This window comes from Trichechus manatus, unplaced genomic scaffold, assembly GCF_000243295.1.
Source record: "Trichechus manatus latirostris isolate Lorelei unplaced genomic scaffold, TriManLat1.0 scaffold00120, whole genome shotgun sequence".
NCBI lineage: Eukaryota > Metazoa > Chordata > Mammalia > Sirenia > Trichechidae > Trichechus > Trichechus manatus.
The window spans coordinates 3,208,755-3,234,632 of NW_004444056.1; the positions used below are offsets into that span (position 1 = coordinate 3,208,755).

General features: G+C 38.6%; 1 protein-coding gene across 3 annotated transcripts in view; it reads left to right on the forward strand.

The window, feature by feature from the left end:
- FAM120A (family with sequence similarity 120 member A) overlaps positions 1-25,878 on the forward strand; it is a 177,345-nt gene that overhangs the window by 106,154 nt on the left and 45,313 nt on the right. For all 3 annotated transcript variants that reach the window (XM_023738616.1, XM_023738617.1, XM_023738618.1), the window contains exons 8-11: positions 4,708-4,795; positions 7,374-7,601; positions 11,008-11,182; positions 24,548-24,797. In XM_023738616.1, coding sequence (XP_023594384.1) covers positions 4,708-4,795; positions 7,374-7,601; positions 11,008-11,182; positions 24,548-24,797 — 741 coding nt within the window. The remainder of the gene's footprint in view (positions 1-4,707; positions 4,796-7,373; positions 7,602-11,007; positions 11,183-24,547; positions 24,798-25,878) is intronic.

Genomic DNA, 25,878 nt, shown 5'->3' on the forward strand with positions numbered 1-25,878 from the left:
GCTGCTCGTGTGCACTAGTTTGATTATTGACACCTTTGAAGCTCTAATGTCCTGCCACCAGGTAGTTCTTTAACTAAGATGTGCCCACCGGAGTCCGTTAAATTTTTCTTACATGGTTTCAGCTCAGGTGACCAGGCAGTCAGTCACCAAGTGTGTGGTGCAGGCACTCACCTACAGTCCTAGAGAGGCATGGGTGATTGGTGCAGGCACTGGACTCTGGGTTTGGTAGGGGATCACGCGCTGAGCCAGGCAGGGGGCTGACTGCTGCCCCTGAGAGTCTGAAAGGAAAGCGTGTCCCTATTCTGTAGGTTGATTAGGTAGGTGAGTTTTGCAGCCGGACTATGAGCACCCCACTGTGTTGACTGTGAAGACTCAAGGGCACCACTTTTTCTTGAACTCCTGTAGCAGGTGACTAGGAGGTTTAGGTGACGCCACCAGTCTTCAAGCCCCTGTTGCTGATTGATAAAAGTGCCTATTTAAGGGACAGGGTTGTTTCAAGGGTCACAAATCTGCCACTTCACAGCTGAAACAATTGAAGGTAAACTTCAGATGTTTGCCCTGTTGTACTGTGTAGCGATGGCTAATGTTGTTGAGATGGGTCCCCACAAGTTTATACAGGGGTGTAAGGCACTCAGAGTCTGCAGACCCCTTATGCCTGTGCCTAGCAAAGGAGCTGTGCCGACCCTGTGTTCCTGGCTTAGGGGAGCCAGTAGCTTATTTGTTTCCTCTCCAAGGCCAGGAGAATGGGTCAGGGCTCCTTTTGGGATCTACTTGCGGCCCAGCGGACTCCCAGTACAAGCATGGAGGGAGGAGGTAAAAGAGAGAGAGGTTTTTCCCAAATGGGCTTTTTTTTTTTTGTTTAAATCCCCACGAAAGGCCACATGTATGTACTTATCTTTAGCCACTTGGGAGGTGCTTTTCACTGGTTTGGAGTTTCCAAGCAGAATCTTTGCTGCTGGATCTCTCTCAATGAGGAAACTGCTTTCCGAGTGTGTGCACAGCTGTTTGCCTGCTTCACTGTGGACCCGGCGTAGCGGAGGAGTTTCCAGCGCGGCTGAAGATTTGCCGTCCCGCTGCCGCTGCTCTGGTGCTACTGGCTTCTTCTGAACTGTCTCCCTCTCCCCCCGCCACTCAGTCCCATTCCTCAACTTTGCCTTGTTCAGGGCTCCTAGATGTTCATATATAATCAAATCACTTGTTTTTCCAAGTCTTTGTTGTAAGCGGGACATAGGTAGCGTCTGACTACCCCACCATGTTGGCTCTGCTCCTCCATACCCTTATTTCTTACACTGATGTAGAAACCTCCCAATTTGTGTCAATTCTCAACCCTGTGGAACAGAAAGAAGTGAAAAAATTCCTATACAGTTGTCAAAAAACAGGCTCCGCTTTTTTTGACCGTATCTGTGAGACACATTCACAGTATTTCTACTGTTTTATCTTTTGTGTTTTGTTTCTTCCATTTTGACTGTGTTTGCCTTTGCTCTTACTTTCCTATTGACAAGCCAGCCTTTAGTCAGTGTTCTTCCTCTGCTCCGTAAAGGAAAACCACACACCTATGCCAGGTGGGAACATGAGTGACAAGTTACTGTGATGAGTCAGCGTACTTCTATACTCAGTGTAAATAAGCATTGTTACATTTCCACACTAGCATCACCAACCTGCTGACTAGGAAATGTGTAGAAGAAATAATTCCCTAATGGGAATTGTTTGCTCTCTTGGACAAGCTTAACATAGAGAAAGCACCTAGTATTGTACAGTGAAGTTGTACTTGTGGCATTTCTGGCAGTCTGCAAAGCACTTTAGTGGGACTTACCACTCCACATCACTGTTCCTAACTTATGAGAAGACATTTTTTTCTGTTGATTGCTTGTTGTATTCTTAAGTATGTATGTAAGATCCATCTTGAGGCTAGATTCTTCTTGTAACAGCATGTGGTAATAGTTTGAAATAATGAGTCTAGGTTTGAATCTAATTACTTTTTTTGTGACTTTGAGTGGATTCCTTCTCTTATTATCTCTGAAAAGATTTATACCGTAGGGGTGGATGAGAAATAAATGAGATAGCATGTATAAACTACCAGCACAGTGCCTGGCCTGCTGTCCCTTCCCTTCCCTTATGCCCCTGTGCATATCTCAGCATAGTATAAATCAATGAAATGTCTGATCTGCTTAAGTTGTTTTTAAGTATAATTTTAATGTGTAATCAGTTGTGTAAAATAAAACATAACTGTATATGGAAATATGCTGAAATTTCAGAGTAATCTATCTGTTCTTCAAAGCAAGGCGTGTGTCACATTCGGATATTTTGTATTCTTTAGTTGCAAATTAATATAATTTATCCTCGTGAGATACACTGGATTTTTAAAAATTGACTATTGTCAAGATGTTTTTCAGGCAAAATTTTATATTTTATAGTGTAATTGTTAGAAGGTCATATGAATGAGCATCTAGATTATGACAGTATTTTATTTTTGGTTTCATAATCTATGTAGAATACAACTAAGATTTATAAATACGGCTTCCCTAGTATTGTTTATTTTGTCATCTTAGATAGGACAAGTAATGGTGCTTCAGTTTTTCACTTTTAATATAGACATAAGCTCCAACCTTTATTGAAGCTTTCCTTCCAAGTAAGGTCTTCCTTTGTTACAATGTACTAGTGTGCTTATTTAAGGACTGACTCAGCTTCCCGGGCCCTACCCCAGAGACACTGAATCAGAATCACTAGGGATGAAGTCCTTGGGAATCTGCATATTTAGTGAGCAATTCTGGTGAGTTTTATGCTTAACAGTTAATCATGAATCTTTTTTGTACCTGGTCATATAAAAAATAAACAAGATTTATACTGTCATTTATACTTAGACTACAGTTATTTATTTATTCATTCAACAGTTGAGCATGTGTTTCTGTGCCAGACTCTGTGATCAACGTTAGGTGTACAGTGATGATGACTCTAAGGTCTTATCTTCACAGAATTTATAATTTGGTGGTAAAAACAGACAACAAATTAAAAAGTAATTTAATTACAAATAGTGATAAATGTGATAAATGCTGTGAAGGAAACACAGCAGTGAGAAAGGGGGTGCTCTGAATCCAAGACCTAAAAGATGAGTTGTCACATTAAAAAATTTTAGTATACCATTAAGAGAGGGGAATGGTAAGACAACAGAATGGGATAGTTTTCTCTTCTCTCCTTTTCTTTTTGTAGGTTGTAGTTGTTTTGTTTTTAAACAAGAACTAAAATGAAGTAGATCCAAAGATAGGAGGATTAGCTGGTCTTAGCATGTCTCCATCTGTCATGTAGGTCAGCTAGAAAGGCAAGCCAATTAAGAGTCATCTACACTGGCATGCCGGGGAGTCCATGTTGGCCCTTTAAGAGATTCTTTTGGAGCACAGAGCATTGCAGTGGAGGGCAGGGTTGAGATCTAAAGAGCTGTGGGGCAACTGAAGGGCCTGAGTGCCAAGAGCTACCCCCAGTATCCTTTCCCTCTCATACTCTCATGCTGTTTCCACAGCAGAGTCGTCCCTCGTTCTGCCACCACAGAATCATCTTGGGGTCTTTGTCCTCATCCCTCTTTTCCAAAAATTTTGCCTGGGGCCCATAGTAAACTATTCATTTTCCACGTGACCCATAATACACAACTGAAACAAAGAATTCATCAAATAATACTTATTCATGCTACATTGACTGCATTCTGGTCTATTCCATTTCACTTTTTAAAATGCTGGTTAAAATCCACCAAGTTGTTTTCCCAACCTGCTAATAGATCACAACCCACAGTTTTTTAAAAAATGCTGATCGAAATACCTCATTCTGGTATTTAAGATGCCCGTTACCTTCTCCATCTCTTTTCCCCATCCTGTTTTTTACCACTTTACCAAATAAAGCCATTCCTTAAATAAATTTCAGTTAACTCCCTGTTTTCTGAGCTAACCAAGGTCATTCCATCTCCTTGTGTCTGGAATGGGCATTCCTCACCTCAGATTTTTCTATTTGAGTCATACTTAACTTTAATGCCCCCTTTCCCTGAATAGGCTGGAATGCGCTTTATTCATTGTCATTTGAAACTTAACACTTTATATTTATTTATAAGATTGGTTTTTGATCCAGATAGCACTTAATCTTATACTGCCTGATAATTGTCAGTTAAATGACATGATTCTTTATCTTGTTTCTCCATTATGATGGAAAGCTCTTCCAGGTAAAGACTGTATTCATTTCTTCTTTCTGCTCCGTGGTGCTGAGAACATTATAGACAATCTTTAAGTTGCTTGGTAATTTATAGGTTTAAAACAAACAAACACCCTGTTGCCGTCAAGTCGATTACGACTCATAGCAACCCTATAGGACAGAGTAGAAGTGCCCCATAGAGTTTTGAAAGAGCACCTGGTGGATTCGAACTGCCAGCCTTTTGGTTGGCAGATACAGCTCTTAACCACTACACCACCAACCAGGGTTTCTAATTTATAGGTTAGGTGCTTAATATTTTGTTTTCTGTAGTAATTGGTTATTGCCTACCCATCTGAAACAGGAAGAAAGTATTCCCATAGTAGAACTATTTCTAGAGATACTTTTGAAGGAGGGTGAAATTAGTAAAGCATGATGTATTGCTGTGAATCTGTAGACTCAATTTAGGGCATTACTTAACCACTGTGGGCTTTTTTGGGAAAGGGGAATAAAACAGTAATATCTTCATTTTATGTTCAGCCATATCAGTGGGAACAAAATTGGCTGGGAGAAGACAGGAAGCCACTCGGAACCTCAAGCACGCGGAGACCCGGGAGACCAAACAAAGGTAGCAGAGTCTATGCCTTTTATTCTTTAATTTTAAATTCTTAAGTTCTGACTCTTTAAGCTTGTGGTATTAATGACCGATTTAAAGAAAAGTCGTCTCTGTTAAGCATATTATTAGTATATAAAAATTTACAAGGTGGATGAGTGGGAGGGTCTCTTCCTCTTCTGTTTCCATCAGAACTGCCACTGCCTGCCTTGTGGAAAACCTGGCTTGAGGTCCTTTCTGTGTCACTTGCTAGATGTGTAATCTTGGATAAGGAACTTAAAACCTTCCAGAGCCCATGTTTCTTGTACGGTTTTTATGAGGCTAAATGAGAAAGTATCTGGGATGTACATATTAAAAATGAAAAGGAATTACCTTCCACCCTTTTCCCTCCCTTTTTCTGCTTGTTAATAGAGACCTCTCAAAATACCTTTTTAAATTGCAAAATCATGTCTGTGTCACACTTGACCAATAATAAGGAGCAGCTTACAGGCTTGTTAGAAGAAGGTTGATTTATATACAAGGTTGACTGAATAGCAAAACTTCTTTTTAAAGCTTTTAAATAGTCTCAACTATTGAATAAATATCATGTACATAAACAACAAAAACGCTTTGTGGATATTTATTATTTGCAAAGCATCTTCCAAGGCATTTTCATGCTTCTTTACGTCTGTATTCAGGTGGAGTGGAGAGTAAAGAAAACACTAGTGAATTATCCATGAATTCTTCTTAAAACTAATTTTGGTACTTTGTGTGTGTTCGTTGTTCAGAATATACACAGCAAAATAAACCAATTCACCAGTTCCCTGAATGTACCATTTAGTGGTATGGATTACATTCTGTGAGTTGTACAACCATTCTCACCCTCCTTTGAGTTGCTCCTCCCCCATTAACATAAATTCACTGCCTCCTCAGGTTCCTATCTAATCTTTCAAGTTGCTGTTGTCAATTTGATCCCATATAGATAGTTCTTAAAAGAGCATACTGCTCAAGGCAGACCTTTTTTACTAGTTAAGCTAGACTACTGTTGGGTTTTAAGAAGACTTCAGGGAATATTTTTGGTTTAAGGTTTAAAGATGATACCAGGGCAGTAGTTGCAGAGGTTCATCCACCCTCCATGGCTCTAGGATGGCACTTTGTGTTTTAAAAGATAAAAGTAAGCACTTAATTACATAGTATTGTAAAGAATATATTGTTTCAAAATAGAAAAATGTATGTCTTTAGGATAGCACTAAGTCAAGCAGTAAACATTATTCCCAACGTTTTTTCTCAGAAAAATGTCTATTATGCAAATAATAATTGCTCTCGGCAAGCAGTTTAAACCATACTGAAGTTTTCCTTCTTCCCTTCTCCTTTCCTCAGTCCCACTACATTGTAATAATAATCAGTCAGCAAGATAATATCTTGGTGTCTAAACTGTTTCCTGTTTATACACTGTACATACATTCACTGTTTGGTGGGTGGTTTGTTACAAGAATGGTATTTTCCATCTAACAGTATATCATGAGTAACTTTATATGTCAGTATTTATAGATCTGCCCCAACTTTTTTAATGAGATGGCTTGTTTTTTGCTTTTATTTTTAGTAAACAGTTTGCTGCATGTAATGAATTTGGGGCTTTATAATGACTAAAGAGAATGCTTGAGTTTAGATTTTTTTGATTTATTCTTTAAATAGTAATTATAGTGACTAAGAGCAAGATTGAAGTCAGACTGAGATTCCAGCCTCAGCTCTACAACTTACTGGTTGTATAACCATAAACCATTGCATAACCTCTTTGAGTGTTAGTTTTCTCATCTGTAGAGAAAAATGATACCTACTTGATATTAGACAGTCTCTAACGATGAAAGCAGAAACCATTCTAAGCATGTAAGATGGAAATTGGTCCCAGAGGTGTTGGATGAGCTGAGAGCCAAACAGGACAGTGAGGCTCGGTAGAAAACCACTTTCATCTCTAGCATGGAGGGCCCTAGGGAGGAAATGGTATGACCAGAGCCCATGGGTGGGGGTCACCCAGTAGAAGTTGAAACTTAGTGTTGGGAGGGGGCCTTGGGCTGGAGCCATAGAAGAGATGTAGCTGCTTCCAGAGACTGAGTCCTTCAGGTTCCCTCCAGATCCTTCCAGGGTCATACCTGGGCTCAGAGACACAGCCTGTAAGGACTAGCTCCTCTTCCGCCCCCGCTGCAGAGCATAGCAGAGAAAGGGCAAGGAGCAGGTCTGGAATAAACAGGCTCTGGACCAGCAGAGGATTATGTATTATGTAGCATAATGGATGTTAAGTGGTGGTCTCTGTATGTGAGGTCCTAAGCCAAGCATGACTCTGGAGTGGTTGTCAGTGAGAGAGATTGAATCTGAGATCTCTCATCTCTCAGTAGTAAAATTCTGTTAATTTGAATGATTTCTTACTTGCTCTCCTTCACTCAGTGCACTCTAGTAGCACCTGCCTTGCTGCTCTGAAATTATGTTTGTCTCCTGTAGACAGTACTCATCTTTGTTTTCTCCATATCTGGCCTGGACACGTATCTCATACATGTTAAAATGAATGGAAACATGAAATAAACTTTTTTTCCCCTCCCTGTTACCCATTGTTCTGTAGGCAGAAGGTTCTTCCACTGCCTCTTCTGGAAGCCAGGTTGCTGAAGGAAAAGGGAGCCAAATTGGCACCGTACAACCAATTCCCTGCCTTCTGTCCATGCCCACCAGGAACCACATGGATATTACCACACCTCCATTACCCCCTGTTGCACCTGAAGTATTGAGAGTGGCGGAACACAGGCACAAGAAGGGGCTAATGTATCCCTACATCTTTCATATCCTAACAAAGGTATTGGCAAAGGAGTCGTTTATTGTTACGGTTCGTTAGTTTACAAGGGGTGGTTCCTATGTGTGTTTTATCCTTTTTGAAGTGTTTCTCTATTTTCTAAACTGTTTGAAACAAAGTTTATTTTCCCATTTGAAACATTGAGCAAAATCTGAAAATTTTAAGCTGTAAATACAATAAAAAAAACTTCTCACTCTGCCGTTCGATTTAGTATAAAATATTTTTGAAACTTCTAATTAAATAATGATACATCACATTATTTTATGACTTGTAATTTTATTCTTATTTCCAATTTTAAATTTTCTTACACCATATTTGTGCTACGGTGTCAGGTTGAATTCTGATGTCAGATACAGTATCAAATTTCTTTATCATTTGTCCTTAGAAAATAATGTCTCTTCCTTTTGAGTGGCTAATAGTACTTCCTTTGATTTGTTCACCTACCTCATTGAGTGCAGTTTTTGTAGTACTTAATAGCAAAAAAGGGAATACCGAATTTTGTAACATGTGCATGGTCAAAAAATGTAATTAACTTTTTATACAGTGACATAATTTCACATTATTAGTGTCTTACCAAATGTATGTCTAAATACATACATACAGTGTGACATTGGTTTTGAATCTTGGATCTCGAATACATCAGCGTGTATTTTAATTTCCTCAATGATTTGTAGTCTTTATGTTGGTATTTATAATCATAGACCCACAATTTAAGAAGTTACTTTAGTTACCAGATATCTCCTACAGAATTGGTTTATTAGAAACATGTATTATTATTTTTTCATCAATATCTATGCCATCATTTATAATTGGACTTTTTCTTTCTGTTTCCTGCAATTCATCGGTGGTTTGTAAAATGGAGTCAAATGCAATAGGCACTTCTGTTCCACAGTACTCCAGAGGTGACTTTTTTAAGGGTTAATTGACTAAGCTAAACATTGTTTACTTCTATAAATTAAAGAAAATGAAGACCGGTTAGACCAGTACTATTTACTCATCTCCTTTAATTTATTTTTTAAATTATGACTGCCTCTAACTCTCATACATTATTCGATATGGGTATGCATGTACAGTATCACTTTTCAGATTATGATTGTAAGGTAAACATTTTATTTTTCATGTTCAACATAAATTATAAAGGGTAAGTGAGGTTATTGTTGCAGGTAAAGGATTTTGCTAAGTTTAAAGGGACCAAAGTTTTGAAGAGACATCTTTCCAAATAACATCTAAAGAGATTGCATTATTTTCCCCACTGGGGTTGTAAGGTCTCCTGGACTCACATACCTGTGTCAGGGTGATCCATCCTATACCGTGTACACACTGGATGTATCTGTTGTATGGACAATTGATTAAGTCAATATGGGTGATACAAAAATGTGCTGTTACACTTCTTCAGTATCTACTAATTTCAAAGGCAAATATTGATAAAAATGACTGTCATAAAAATTAAATTTAACTGTCTTCAGATTTTAAAATGCCATTTAAAAATTTTCAGTATATGAATCAAGGTTTTCATTGGCTGATTTTAAAAAGTAGATTGCCAGACCCTTCTTCCTAGTCCATCTTAGTCTGGAAGCTCTGCTGAAACGTGTTCAACATCATTGCAACACACATGCCTCCACTGACAGATGGGTGGTGGCTGCATATGAGGTGACTTGGCTGGGAATCAAACCTAGGTCTCCCACATAGAAGGCAATAATCCTACCACTGAACCACCAGTACCTGTTAAACATTATAGATAAGGTTAATTTACTTTGAATGTTGTCCAGTACTACCTCTGTCCCTTGTTCATGAGAGTTAACCACTATTAAAATTGTTGTTTAATAGTGAAGTTTAGACTATGAAGCATGCTGTTTCCTATGAGCTGAATAGCTCTGTTTTCAGTGACCAGGCTCTAAGACATTTGTGGTGAGAAGAAGCTTCATGGTAATGTAGAGAAGTAGCAAAGCATCATAATATTAAGAGCATAAATATTCCCTGGCTGAATGAAAATGAAAGTACTTGGTCTGTCAAATCAATGGTGTCTTAGCTTAAGTGTTAAATATATGTGATGAGGGAGAAGACAAGTTTTGAAATTAAATTTATGTGAAAGGGTAAATTTTTTTTTTTTTTTTAATTGTTGTAGTCTAAATGAAGTTTACATTTCAGGTTAGTCTCCCATACAAAATTTTATACATACATTGTTATGTGACCCTAATTGCTCACCCCATTCTGCGACAGCACACTCCTCCTTTCCACCCCTGATTCCCCATGTCCATTCAGCCAGCTCCTAACCCTCTCTGCCTTCCCATCTCACCTCTGGACAGAAGCTGCCCCTTTGGTCTCTTGTATCTACTTGAACTAAGAGGCACACTCCTCACGAGTATAGAAAGGGTAAATATTTTAAAATAATTATTAAAGGATATATATATTTCAATAAATTTAATAGACACTGAAGACCATAAATGTATTTTTATGTTATTAATATATGTAAATAAAATTTCTTACAAAATATCTTGAAACAAACCTTGATACCATAAAATATCCAAGACAGGTGACCACAGAATTTTTGCAGCAATCTCCATTTCAGAAGGTCATAGCCAGCCATTTGTCTCTTGGCAGCAGTATTCTTGAGGCAGAATGAAATAGATTGATGCTTCACTCATTTTCTGCCCCTAGTGGCTGTCCATACCTTCTCATTCAGTTAAATGCATTTAATGAGTATCTACCATACTGTGGGGAGCCCTGGTGGCACAGTGATTAAGAGCTTGGCTGCTAATCAAAAGGTTGGTAGTCAAAATCCACCAGCCGCTCCTTGGAAATGCTACGGGACAGTTCCACTCTGTCCTGTAGGGTCGCTACGAGTCGGAATCGACTCAATAGCAGCGGGTCTGGTTTGGTTTTACCATACTATGGCAGAAGCCTAATACGCATTTATAAGTTTTTAAAAGGAATAGCTGTTAAGAATTCTCTTAGGCAGGTCATTTTTAATATGTGGTGATTTTTTATGGAAGAGAATAAAGAAAAGTTTACCATTTTATTTTCAAAGTACTCAAGTTCCTTGGATTTTGTACAGGTCATTGAAAATTATAAATTTCATTACCTGTGACTATCTTGACTCTACAAATAAAATTTGCAAGTTCTCAACTTTTTCCGTTCTATTTGTTGTCTGATGTTACCTGCCTAAGTTGTTTCGAAGACTGGGATCATGTACATGGTTTTCTTTTGATCTTGGTTTCCGATTGAAAATAAAACAATGTAGGTTTTATTTTTACTGCTAGAGCATATGTTTTAGGCACAGCCTACCAAAAAATTAATCGATTTAGAATTACAGTGTTATTAAATGGAATAATAGAATATATTTCTGTGAGTTTGTTGTAAATTCATCATGAAAAATGTGCAATATTATTCTGCTTTCTTCCATGCAAAGGGTGAAATCAAAATTGCTGTTTCTATTGAAGATGAAGCCAACAAAGACCTGCCTCCTGCCGCCCTGCTCTATAGGCCAGTTCGTCAGTATGTTTACGGAGTCCTGTTTAGTTTGGCAGAAAGCAGAAAGAAAACTGAGAGACTTGCTTTTAGAAAGAACAGACTTCCTCCAGAATGTATGTACTGTAAAAATCCATTGTTTGTTTTCTTCGGTACCTCATAATCTCTTGTGCATTTTCTAAAGCGTTAGAAGAATCTTTACTGATTTAACCCTGAGTGCCTCCCGTGTAAAGAAGCTGGGACTTTCATCATGGGCAAGAGGGCAGAGCTGAGGTCTTTAGAACAGGAAGAACAGTCACAGATTTGTTTTTCCTTAGTAGCATTCCAATAATGATGTTTATTCAGTTAAAAAAATAGATTGATAAGCACTGTTGATCTGGAACCTGTCTTGATAATTGCCATTACTTTCTGTAATTAGCACATCTTCATAAGTATGTGTGCACTGTCTGTACTTTGATTTTTATGAGGTGCACATCTGCTCTCCGAAGTCCAGTGTTCTTGAGGAAGGTTTTGTTCATTCCCTGGTGGACTGTTCCTGTATGCTGTTGGAGTGCAACTGTACATAGCTCAGCAGCTTTAAACAACTGCCATGTGATTTTAGTGTATCATCACAAAAGTGTACTAATGCACCTCAGAGTCCGTGTAAATTTAATGGACAGTTCCAACTGATTAACTTTGGGGGTGGAAGATGAAAGTGGAAAGTCTGAAAAGTGTTGCTTGAATGTTGTTAAAAGTTGAGGTCAAACACATTTTCCGTCTTCTAATGGGCCAGTGTAGTATTTTGGGGGAAAAATGCCTCTCTGTTCTAGGTCATTTTATCTACTAACGTAAGGAATATAAAAGTCGGTGTATATTTAGTAGGAAATATAGAGAAATTTACCACAATTTAGTTTAAAATAGGAACATTTTGAATTGTAGAAATTGTAACCAAATCATTTTTAAACTGAGACTATTTAGCCTGTTAAAAATTATATAGCAAAGAATCTACAAATTATGTGGTATGTCAGTGCAGTTGTTCTTAGATGAATGACACTCATTTTCAGCCAGAGACCAAGTATGTGGGTGTTTCTTAGCTTTGGAATTTTGAAACTAGAGAGACTCTAGCAGTTCTAAAAACTAAGTTCACTAGATTCTTAAATTTTCTGTACAATTGTAACATAGTTAAGTATTCCAGTTACGTTTCATTTACTGTGGCAAAATTGTGATTCTGTAACATTTTAAAATTAATCATCTGTCACTACTCTTACTGAAGATGGTTGTACTCTGATTGCTGAGTTGTTTATGTGGTCGTACTGAAAAAAAGATAATGTTCATTCCATAGGGCTTCATAGAATTGATCCATCTATTTCCTTGATGCCTGGAGATAACATTTGAAGCACCTAATATTGTAATTCTTTTCAAAGATCCAGTGTATTCTTAAATATATATATCCTGATTCTTTTCTCACATTGTGTGATTCATTTGCTTAAAAAAAGAATGCCATCTCTTAATCTTGCCCTGGTCAGGTTTCCCACGAGCATGCCACAGCATTGCTGGTCACTAGAGCTGCAACTTGCCGCTCTGATTTCCTACGTGCCCTGACTGTCACCACCAGACCTCCTCCTGCCTGGTGCGGTTCTCTACTTCCAGTTCCCTGGTGTTAACTCATGTTTTTCGTGGCCTTAGAATACTGAGCCAGTGTGCTCCCTACCAGGATGCCATCCAAGTCTGCCTCCTGTCCTTAGTTTGATAGCACTGCCTTGGCTCCTGCAGCAAAAGGCTGTTCTTCTTTGTTTGCTAATGTGTTTCAAAAACATAGTTACCTTTGTGCAGCAGACTCTTCAAGGAATTTCTAGTGATCATAACCTGGAGACCATCAGATGAATTCAAGACTAGCTTCCCTTTGTATTGCTCACAGCTTTGTGAAAGTAGATTAAACATGGCTGAGTTGGTTTCTAGGGCCTCTGTATCCGTGCTTCCCATGAGCAGCAGGTAATGTATTGACCCTTGGATTCTGATGAGACTTCCACCACCTCCCCCACCCCCCAGTTTCTAGAAGTTCTTCATCATAGGTATGCTGCAGGGATCAGACACTATCATAGAATTGATTAATGTAAGAGTCTTGATCTCTTCTGCCCTCCCACTGTTCTGCAGTTTTAAAACAGTAGTTTTGTTCTTGCATGTTAAAATCTACAGAAACATGTCCGATCTGTAATTATTGATTTTGTACCTAGGTTGTGCCAGGTGTTATGCTAGGCCTGGGAGAGGCTGTCGTCTTAACAGACCACAGGGGAAAGCAAAAGACTGGGAAGGTATTCAGCTAAATGGACCAGCATCTTCTGAGCATAAAGACAAGACAGAATTACTTCTTTGAAGAAAGGCAAATGGTTCTAAAGTTCTGAAGTACACAGCATAGGGGGGCGGGGGCCTGGAAAGTAGGCAAGGGCTGTAGCACAAGGAGGTTTTTCTAAGTATGTCCTCAGCACTGTTTTAAGCAGAGAAATTATAGGGTCAGATTTGCCATTTGGAAGCCACCTCTAGCTGGGGGTGGAGGACATGGGTATGGAGTAATCTTGGGAATGGAGTAATCTAGGGAAGGGAAGAGGAGGAGGGTTGGTGAAGTCTAAGATGACTCACACAGGCCATGCTTCAGATGGTGATGCTGTTCACTGTCAGGTTTTTCAGAAGCATGAGTTAGCATTGGGTAGTTAAGATGTTTCCTGGGCAGCTGGAAATGAGGGAGTAGGTTAACAGGCAGTGAAGAGAGGGACTCTGGAGGCTGTTGCCTTGGTAGTGGGGACAGAAGTCTTAAATTCTAGGAAGTTGAAAAGCAAAATGGGGGTGGAGGAGGCAGCAGGATACACAAGGGGTGGAGGAGGCAGAGGGCACAAAGTATTTTCAGATTTGCTGAGGTGGGTAGAAGAGAGCTTCCGAGACAAAATGTGGCAGGAAGTGTCTCCTTTCCTTTCCCCCTCCCCTTCTCTCCTCCCTTTCCATTCTCCCCTCTCCCTTTCCCTCCCTCCTCTCTCCTCTTCTTTTCAGGGATGGGTGACTGAATAGTTCGGTTATTGTGTTATTCTTTTGACAAATGGGAAAGAGTGGGAAGAGATGAGGTGAATTTATCAGTGAGAATAGGAAGATTTTATAAAGACATTTGTAGAGTTAGGTGAGGTGGAAGAGAGAACAGAGTCCCTGCTTTAGGGCCACCTTTCTTGGTGAAGGCAGATTAAGAAGAATTAGGGGTAAATATACTACAGGTTTAATTTGGGAAAGGGAGCCAGCTAATGATAAGAAAAGGCTTAGGTCCCAGCTGTGGTGGAGCTTGTGAATTGATAATGGAATGTGAGTATTTTTTCCAGCTGTGGAGAAAGAGCTAAGGCTGCAATTTTTGCCAAATTTAGTTTAAAATTTTTTAAACAGTAAATAAGATTTTAAAAGTGATTTCTTAAACATTTATGTCTATTATTGTGTGTATTACTCTCTTAGATGAGTGTCATGCACGTGTTAAAAATAGATACACGGTATGTGGCTTATTGGATATAAATATTCGATGTTTGATCTGTTAGAAAATTACATTTGTATGAGTGTGCGCATAATAAATGCTAAGGTGTTTTTTGAAAGGTCAGTACTAAAACAATCTTGATCTTTTTTGCTCAGGTTATTTATGAATTGAGTTTCGGCTTTTTTGTAGGCGGGGGGAGCCATTGAAGTTTTTATAAGAGTTTGGAGAGATGAGTTAGATAAAGACATCTGGACTGAACTGAAACAGGAGACTTTTAAATGAGAAAGAAAGGGTGGATTCGGGTGACCATTACTTAAGAAAAATTGAATTAAGCCTCTGGAATTTAAATGTTTATCTAGAGAAATGTATTATTATTTTTTTTTCCCAATTACTCATAAATTATATTGCACTTTTTTTTTTTTAATTGTACTTCAGGTGAAGGCTTACAGGACAAATAGTTTCTCATGAAACAGAAGTACACATGTTGTTTTATAGCATTGGTTAACAACCCCACAACATATCAACCCTCTAACTTCTCAACCTCTTTTTTTTTTTTTGGTGAAAATACACATAGCCAAAGATACACCATTTCAAAAATTTCTACATGCACAGTTCAGTGACATTGACTATGCCCTTCGAATTGTGCTGTTATTCTCACTTAAGATGAAGGCTTACAGAACAAAATAGTTTCTCATTTAACAGTTACTACACATGTTGCCCTATGACAATGGTTAACAACCTCACAACACATCAACAATATCCTTACTCAACCTTGGGTTCCCTATCACCAGCTTCCTTGTCCCCTTCTGCCTTCTGGCCGTTGTCACTGGACCTCCTGTACCTCGTTAGTCTTATTTGGTTTTATGGGGCTGTCTACTCCCAGGCAGAACAGTGAACCTCGGAAGTAACTTCACCACTGAGCTAAAACGGTGTCTGGGGGCCATACTCTCGGGGTTTCTCCAGTCTCCTTTAGGCCAGTAAATCTGGTCTTTTTTTTGTGTGTGTGAGTTAGAATTATGCTTTACATCCTTCTCCAGCTCTGTCCAGAACCCTCTGTTGTGATCCTGGTCAGAGCAGTGAGTGGTGGTAGCTGGGCACCAGCTAGCTGTACTGGACTCAGTCCGGTGGAGGCCTTGGTAGCTGTGGACTGATCTTTTCCTTGTATCCTGTTCTCTTCATTCTCCCTTGCTCCTGAAGGGATGAGACCAGTGGAGTATCTTAGATGGCCGCTGACAGGCTTTTAGAGAAATGTATTATTAATGGGCTGTTATAAATAAAAATATATCTCTGTTGGAAAAGATGTATACATTTGATCTCTTAGTTTAAAAGTTGAGACACCTAGTTAATGACAGTTAATACATAGTTTTTAAGTCATTAATACGTCTCCATTAATTGTCACTCTTAATTGGAACACCACCTCTCCACAAGGAAGATTGCTGTCCTGAGAATCTTCTGTGAGTGTTGAGCCTGAATGCTCTTGACTTGCTCGAAACATCTCTTGTGTGAGAAATTAGTATTTGTACTATGTGGTCTTATAACTCTCACTAACAGTTCATGTGTTAAAATTACTCCCTTATAACCTGTTTATTAGATTTCAGCTGACTAAATATGGACTCTGGTCATGCCATTGACTTAGGTTTCTGTATTAGAGTTCTCCAGAGAAACAGAGCCAACAGGAAGTGTGTGTGTGTGTGTGTGTGTGTGTGTGTGTGTGTGTGTGTGTGTGTACGTGTACATGTGCATCTCACACACACAATTGATTTTGTGGGGTTGATTTTAAGGAGTTGGCTCGTGATTGAGGGGAGCTGGCAAGTTCAAATCCATAGGCTAGACAGGCTGGAAACTCGAGGAGAATGTCTTGGTTAAGTCTTGAGGCAGAATGCTCGTCTTCTCAGAAATCCAGTTTTTGCTATTAAAGCCTTCAACTGATTGTAAATGTTAATCTAAAAATAACCTTTAGAGCAACATCTAGACTAGTGTTTGACAAAAAAAAAAACTGGTCCCCATAGCCTAGCTAAGTTGACATATGAAACAAACCATCACAGTTTCTCATTACTTGAAATACCTGTTCGTTGATACTTACTTTAGTATTACTAAGGAGACAATACTGTAGCTTCTTGAGGCTCGAGGTGAATACAGTGAATCGCTGTTCCAGTTGATTTCAAGGGAAAATGGAGATGTCTGATCAGGCTGAACCAAAGTGGACCTATAAATGTTTCTCAAGAGTTCTTGGTTAGCAAGATTTGAAAGATGAATGTATGTATTTAAATCTTGTTTATATCTGTTGTCTTAGGAGTCACCAATCTATGGTCACTCTTAGGCCATTAAAAGATAATGTAGATTAAATTATATAATTGGCAAGAAGTCATAAAACACATGAAAGTATTCTGTGATGTCAATGTCTTTGCGGTAGAATTGTTCTTAAAAATACCCCATTGGCTTTGTGATCAGCATTTGGTAGTCTGGTAACTAAAACCTCTTTACATGGGCTCCAGAATGAGCCCGTCTGCTCAAGTAGATAATATAGCTATTTCCGAACTGTAGGTTTTTTATCTAAAATAGCTTCAGAAATTAGGTCATTTTATGTATGCAGATATTCTGTTCCTGTTAATGGTCACTGTAACCAAAAAAGAACTTCCTGAGACAGCTTTATTATCAGAGAGGGCATATGGAAAGTCTAAAGGATTATTTTAAAAATATTTATCTCTTACTAGGTTTAAGACATTTATTCATTTGGAAATTCAGTCTCTTAATTAAGGCATGTGATAAAGTGCCCATGATTTGCAATTTAAGGTGACTTACTACAGTTTCTCCTCTAAAGTCATTATATGATTGAAGTAGTGTATCTATAATCAGAAAAGTCCCAGCCTTTTGAAAGTCATATTGAATTAATGCTTACAGTTTATCTTCTACCCCGTGTGTCTGTCCCTAGGTTCTGTAATTTTCCTTTTTAAAAGAATTTCTCAAAATATTTGTTTATTAGTACATTATGCTACTGAAAGTCACTGTTGTGGAATTCTAAACCTTCTCAGCGGGGCAGGCTGGAGAGAACTGTTTACTTCCGAGCATAAGAGGATTCATCCAAATGGGATGGATGGGGACATAGCAGTTGCTGAGTGGGGAGAGGGGGGAGTAGACCTCCTCCCTCCTCCTGCCCCAAGCTATTTCTGTTGCTGCTGAAATAATAGTGAGACTGGGCAGGACACAGAGTCTGAATCGCAGAACTCCAGGCTCGGGGCCCTGCCTTGCTGTGATGTCTTCGCTGTGGGAAAACAAAAATGCCGTGGCATGGTGTTTAGACTCACTTCTCTAGTTGCCCCTGAGTGGGGGCAGTGACAGGCACCAGCTCTCCTTTCTTTCAGCCCAGAGCCTTTCCTCCTTGCCTGTTCTGCCTTCAGCTGCCCCCAAATAGGAAACTCATGTTGACACCTAGCTCCTGGTACTCTTTCCCCCTTAGTTTTCTGCCAAGTGGTAAGTGGGAGAGGGTGCAGTGACCCAGGGACAAGCAAAATAGGGTTCAAATTCTCTGTTGTAAAAAGATAAGGAGGAGCCTCCGCTATAAGTGAAAAGTTCAGAGTTTAGGAAGTAAAGCTCAGTGATTGGCAGCTTTTTAAATTAACATCATCCACTTGATAAAATTGACCGCTGTTTTCTTGCCTCTCATTTCCTATAATGTCTTCCCCATTACCTCAAAATTAAATGAGTGAAAGAAATAAGCTTTTAAAAAGTAGGTGGACATAAATTATAGACACATGGGATAAACTGATAGCAATAAACAAGTTTATATACAGTGAAAACTACTTTTATAAAGAATTTTTCTATATTATATATTTTAAACGATCGAGAAAAGGAAAATTGATTTTTCTTGGTCCAGTTTGGTTTAGAAATATTTTTGTTTGTGCCAAGCATTTGGGGCTGCTTTTAAAAAAAAAATAAATGAACTGTGTTCACCGTGGTTTATTTTATAAAATGGAATACTTTAAGATGACCGGTATTAGAGTGTGCTGATTTAATATGTGTGAAAACTGGTTATTGTAAACATCTTTTCCCAAAAGTTTTATGGAGGCAGTTTACATGTTTATCTGAATTTCTTTATTCTACAAAATTCTCCAGGAGTAGCATTAATGAACTTTTTCCTCAGAAGTTTAAGTAGACCTAGCACAAGAGATGGTTAGGAAAGCAATATTATATGACAGACAGCCTTTGGTGTTACTCTTTTGGATTACCACAGTGAAGCCTGTGAGAGCAGCAACTCGACAGGACTGCCTTGTTTTTCCAGGTCTTGAAAGTTTTCCGCCTTTGAGTGCATTCTTAACCGGTTTTTCTTTTGCTCTCTGTTAGTGGAAAATATTTGAATTTTTCTTCTCTGACAGGCTTTTGCCTTACACAGATTTTGTCTTTTGCAGGTTTTAGTGTATTTACTGCATATGTCCTTGAACTTCTAAGTTTCTAATTTGCTAGGAACAGTGTAAGTGGAACAAATGAGAAATTGAATAACATTTGTTTATGTGCTAGTAATACCACGTTTTTCTTCGTACTCTGTGACCTACGAAACATTAAATATTTTTATTGACGGTGGGCTTTCCCCACCTCAGATACCAAAGGTTTAAGAAAAAAATTCACAGCCTTTTACCTTTGAGAATTGTGGAGGGTGCTCACAGGCATGTCAGCATTAGGAAATGGAGAACCAATTGGAATCCACCCACCACTTACAGTCTGATGCTGTTTAGAAGTTAATGAATAGTTTTTCTGTTGAAAGAAAAGGAAAGCTCAGCACATAAAACAACAGCTCCTCTCCAGATACACCACGCACATGCACACACACACATATACATCAGAAGTCTAGTTGGCTGTTGTCTTGGAAGTCATTTATGTCTTTGCCTCACGTATAAGCATGTTGCACGCATGCTACAACTCTGCCTTCCTAAGTCTTTAGCAGGCATTGCTAATTAATCGTAGTACTCTGGCACTGAGCTTAGAGACGTCCGTGACAGTATGGCCTAGTAGCAGCCACTACCAGCCAGTTAGAATTGGCATACTTTTATAATTCCTGATCTAGGAATGTCAGCATTACAACGTATTTTCTTGGTAGTTGTTTGTCCCAGGTTTAAATGTGATCCTAGAACAAGAGAAACTTCTGACTGAAAATACTGTTTTTTACTGACAGCTTAAGTATAATAGTGTTTTATGTCATCTTTTAGAAGTAGACTACTTCCTGAAAAAATGAATTTTCCTGTCAGTAGGACTAATCAGATAAGTATTTGTTAGTGGTGAAACACAGATTTATTCACCACACAGCAGTTGAATTAGCTGACCTTTGGGATATTCTTAACTCTGTTTTAAAACAGGGCTTTGAACCAGTGCCTTCCTGTTTGAACCCCTGGTGAGAATTTGCATTTCTAACAAGTTCCCAGGCAGTTATGCATAAGAATCACCTGGAGATCTTGTTAAAATGTAGATTCTGATTCAGTATATCTGGGGTGGAAATGCAAATTCTCAGCAGGGGTTCTAACCAGAACCAGTTTGAAGCCGTTTTTAAAAAGGCAGCATGAACATATCTTAAAGTAATACCCTTACAGAGATAATTTTATGCCATGATGCTGCTTTCAAAATCCCAGCCAGTGTCCCACTTTGGTTCTGGTAGTCCCATTGCCTTGACACTGTTGTGAAGAATCCATCGATAACCAGTGATCTTTGCAATACATGACAAAACCCCAGATTACTTACTGTTGGCTGGGTTGTTTGTATTTGCTTATTTCCTGTGAGCTGAACAATATGGTGTAAACTGAGAAGTCTTCCCTCCTGGGCAACAGTTAATTTTACGAAGAAACTTAGAGCCCAGAAGAGAGACTAACTGTAGTGTGTGATCTCATCTCTTTAAAATGGCCACCCTCCAGCTTCCCTAGCTCAGGGAAGTCGTAAAGCAAAGCTAAGTCTTGTTTATTTCCTAGTGCCCTGGAGACTGCTATACGTCAACCTAAAAATTGGATGTCCTTTGGAATTTATTAGTCTATAAAATGTTAATTTTAATCTCACACAATTCTAATCACATAACTATAGAGGGATGCCAGGTGCCTTATTATATTTAATTGTCAACATGGTGCCAACCTGCACTTGTACATGCCTGAGATGAACGCCTCCTTCGTTCCCAGCCCCGGGCCCTTGTGTGCCTCGTCCTGGCCCTGGCACCAGGTATTGTGGAAGCGGGTGGTGACTTACTTCGCAGCATGGTGTAAGGTATTCAGTAGGTGCAGTTGGCGCTTAACAATGGCTGTTGAATGACCAGAGAGAGTTTCCTTGACTATTAAGCAGTCATAGATGCAGAAGCTCTCCTTTAAAAATTGGGTTGTTTAAAAAAAAAAACACATTTTTAAACTCAAGTTAAAACAGTTTTGCTTTTGAAACAAAGCATTTGTGTTAACTCCCATTTTCTATGATAAAGACATACATTTCCTAAACTAGATTTGAGCTGTTCTTGTCATGAATATTGATTAAGGTGACTGACTGCCAACCGAAAGGTCAGCGACTCGAAACTACCAGCAGCTCCTCAGGAGACAGATGTGGCATTCTGCTTCTGTAGAGATTTACAACCTTAGAAACCCTATGGGATTGCGATGAGTCAAAATCAACTTGATGGCAGTGGGTTTGATTTTGGTTTTTTGTCATGAATATTAGAGATAGACAACAAAAATGCTTAGAACTTTGGAGAGAAAAGTAATACTTACCTAATATTTATTTCATACCTACAGTCTTACTGTGTACAGTTCTATGCTCATGGTAAACCAAAAACCCAAGCCCATTGCCGTTGAGTCGATTCCGTCACGTGGTGACCCCATGTGTTATAGAGTAGAACTGTGCTCCATAGATAGGGTTTTCTTGACTGTAATCCTCACAGAAGCAGATGGCCAGGGCTTCTGCAGAGCCACTGGGTGGGTTAGAATTACCAACCTTTCAGTTAGTAGCCAATTACAAACCATTTGTGCCACTCAGGGACCTTTTATGCATATGATAGACGCTGAATAAATACTAACTGGTAGTATCCCATTTGAACCCTAGTGGCATAATGGTTAAGCGCTTGACTGCTAACCGAAAGGTCGGCGGTTTGAACCCACCAGCCACTCAGTGGGAGACAACACCTGGTGATCTGTTCCTGTAAAGATTACGGCCTAGGAAACCCTATGGGGCAGTTCTGCTCAGTCCTGTAGGGTCGCTATGAGTTGGAATGGGCTCAACAGCACACAACAACAACAGTATTCTATTTGATTCTCTTGCTTTCTCCAGGACATCTGGCGTATTGACTCGGCCTATTAGCAAGAACTAAGTGGCAGCTCCGGGGGGTTATTTGTTCATCTGTAACCAGAGTTTTGTAGAATCTGAGCATACAGCATCATGCCAAGTAAATTCAGGCACACTTGGGCCCCTCAGAGCCCCAGTGCAGAAAGCAAACCAAGGCAGATTCAGAGAACCCTAAAACTGGAAGAACTATAGATACAAGTTAGATATGTATAATTTAAGAATGAAAATCCTTTATCAACATTTTATTTTTAGAATGAAAACAAAATATAATAAAATCATTGTTTAAAGAGATTAAAGAGAGACAAGAACGGAGCTGTCTAAATGGAAAAAAAATAAATGGGCTAAGGTAAAGATAGATTTAATAAGAATGCCTGAATAAATACTAACTGGTAGTATTACATTTAAGCCCTGTGTTTGTAGAAATGCAATAAATGCATGCTCTGTGTGTGTTGTGTGAGTGTGTATTTGTGTGTACATGTGTCTGTCCCTAAACTACTGTGTCGGGGGAGAAAAGTGAGACAGCCTAGGTTAACTGTTTCTGCAATCCAAAATAAAATCTAATAATCAGTTACCTTAAATCCTTTGCTACCAAAATGAAGATGTTGCCTAGAAAAATTTTTGCATTTTTGCTTTTTATGGCATTAAAGTGAATTCTGTGGAGTAATCTAATAGAAATATCTTGAGTCTAACAATAGTGCCACTCCCATAAGGTCATTGGGTTCCAGGAGGTGATGCCTGGAATGTGCCTTGCCCACAGGAAGGGTACTGTGTATCTGGTGGTGATACTGTGATAATGATAACAATGACAATGATGACAGTTCTTCACATATCACATGCTGCTGCAAAATGTCTTTGAAACTGTTGTTTGACGTAGCTCAGAAAAAAAAAATGTGGTAGTGGTCTCCTAGATTGTACGTCCAAAGGACAGGGTCCAGCTAATTACATACATAGACATTAAGATATTATTGATTTTTTAATCTGGTACTGAAAAATGTTGAATAAAGACAAATAGACATGTATTTATTTATACATGTATATCTACCTGTGTTTTGACTTAATGGATTTTAATATAAGCATTTTAAGTATTTTAAATTTTAACATTTAAATACAAAGATATTCAAATGTAAATGAAAAGAATTTTCTTAATGACAAAACTAACTTTCTTTAAAAAGGAAAATTTTTAGTAACTGTCTTGATTTATACACCTGTTCAAAGAGTCTGCTTCTTGTGAAGTTGGGAACATTTACAGTTAACCCTCCAAAATCAGTGCCTTTGCGGAGGCTGTGGCCAATGGTGTGTACACATGGCATGTTCGTATATGCGACACTGTTACACTGCTTCATCCCGGAAACAACTTGTTGTAGAGGTTTTCTTTTCCCGTTAGTGACAAACTACGTACAAGTATCTAACTGCTGAAGGTTTTCATTACGTTTTAAGAGATTATTGTATTGCATAACTATACATAGACTAGTCATTCATTCAACCTTTGTCAAGAGTTTGGATTCTTCGGAATATCTCAGCTGCCATAGACATTACCTTAGGGAAATTGAACTCAGGTGATAAATATTATTTGGATAGAAATGACGTGTTAAAGATCAATCAGAACTCCGTGCCAGCAGCTGTCCCTGGAAGGGGCTGTGTGGTGGTGCAGGCAGCCAGCTGGGCTAGGGGCCACTCAGGTTCCTGTTCTGGTTCTGATGTTTATTGAACTAAAGTGGGCTATTGGGTACTTATGAAATGTACAACCAGGTTTTATCATCAGATTGTTAAATCGATGCAGTTTATGAGAAATCTTAACATACTGATGTGCAGTGTATCTTTGTTGTATTTCCTCATCAGCGTATTTTCCTTAATTTATTTGGAAATTATGTGGGAAAATGTACATGTTTGTGTGTTTGTAAGAATTTATTTACTCTAACAGTGGTAACGTGATTGTGAATACAGGTCATTGTTTTTGCAATAGATCAACTTAGAACTTCTTGCTTGTTTTTTTTGAGGTAAAATGTTAGAAAATTTTACACTCTGTCTTAAATTTTGCTGAATATAATTACTATGTGCTGCATCATCTAGGATTTTAAAACTTGGAATATTCCTTCTACTTGTGGTGTTACTGGGCTTTTTAAATCTCATTACAGGGTGGTTAGTGCTTAACCAATTTTTAAAACAGAGTTTAACAGATTATATTTAAGTAGGAAGTCCATTGTCCTTAAGTAAAGTAGCTACCAAATGCAAATTAGTTCTCAAATCTAATTAGTGAAAATATTTATGTAGAAAAAGGATTAGCTATCTAAATTGGATTTTTCATATTAAAACAATCAGATCATTACACACATCTGTGAATTAGACCAATTATTTTTACTAAAGCTATTAGTAGATTTTAAATATTAACCAAATTTTGTCTGACAATCTTGATTTGTTGTACATATTAGTTATATAGGGAAATCAAGTCATGATTTTGCTTGAGAAGAAATCTTTTGCAACCTAACTGGAAATGTAAATGATTCATTAAATCACACGGAATAGAGGGGCAAATAAAATAGTTTAAAGAGTAGAGCTTTACGATGGTTTGCTAACAAGATAATGCTTATTATGTGAGAGGTGAAATCTTCAGACTATAATTATTAGAGCAGTTTATTTTGGTTACGTCTTTAAGTAGATGAGACTAGTGCATAAATGATTTGTCTCTGATTTTTCATTTTTATAGTTTCACCAGTGATAATTAAAGAATGGGCAGCTTACAAAGGAAAGTCTCCTCAAACCCCTGAACTGGTGGAAGCTCTTGCATTCAGGGAATGGACCTGCCCCAACCTGAAGAGGCTCTGGCTGGGGAAGGCAGTCGAGGATAAGAACCGTAGGATGCGAGCCTTCCTGGCCTGCATGCGATCAGACACACCAGCCATGCTTAACCCAGCAAATGTGCCCACTCACCTCATGGTGCTCTGCTGCGTCTTACGGTACGTGCTGGGTCACGCTTTGTGTGGGGAGTGGAACCGGGCACCCCAGAACTACCAGTGCATTTGCAGTAAGTCAGGGTAGGTTGGGTGGCATCTTTGTTGAGAGTTCTTCCAGGTGCTGTTTGCCTTCTTAAATGTGTATCCTCTATAAAGTATGCAAAGTTTATACACAGTAGAGTCATGTTGTCTGTGGAAATTTGTCTTAATCCCATATTTATGTATATTATTAAAATATAGGCCATTTAAACGTAATATATATTTTAATTTATACTACGTAGTACGTATATAATAGGCATATTTGATAAACATATATGGTATGTAAATATAATATTTTAAACATAGTTTATTCTTTAAATATTGAAGGTTTTCCCACCAGTGCCCCTTTTCTACTCTAGGATCCAACATGGCATTTAGTTGTCATGTCTCCTTACTCTCTGGTTTGTGACAGTTCTTTATCCTTCCTTGTCTCTTGTCATCTGGACATTTTTGAAGCTTACTGGTCAGATATTTTATAACATGTTTTTTTTCCCCCCCTCATAATTAAATTAGGTTTGTATATATTGGGGAAGAAAACCCCAGAGATAATGTGTCTTTGCCATCCCATCACTCCAGGGGGTACGTGATATCCACATAACTTATCACTGGTGATGCTCACCTGGCTCACTTGGTTAAGATGGATCTGCCAGGTTTCTGCTTTGTAAAGTTGCTGTTTTTCCCTTTTATTTGTTATACACTCTGTTCTCTGGAAGCAGTCACTAAGTCCAGCCCACATTCAAGGGTTAGGGCATTAAACACCACTTCGTGGAAGGGAGAGTATCTACACATTTTATTTGGAATTCTGTGATTTTATGTTGATTATGGACTTATGTATATTTATTCTGTACTTTGAGTTACTGTTTTTCTCTTCGTAATTAATATTTTTAGAGAGATACTTTGAGGTGAAGCATGTTCCCTTGTTTTTCCGTAAACTTTCACCCACTAATTTTAGCATCCATCAGTGGGTCTTGTCTAAAGCAGTTTTTACTGTGGTGTTCTAATGGTGATGTTCTGTTTCTCTCATTCCTTCTAAACTTATTAATTG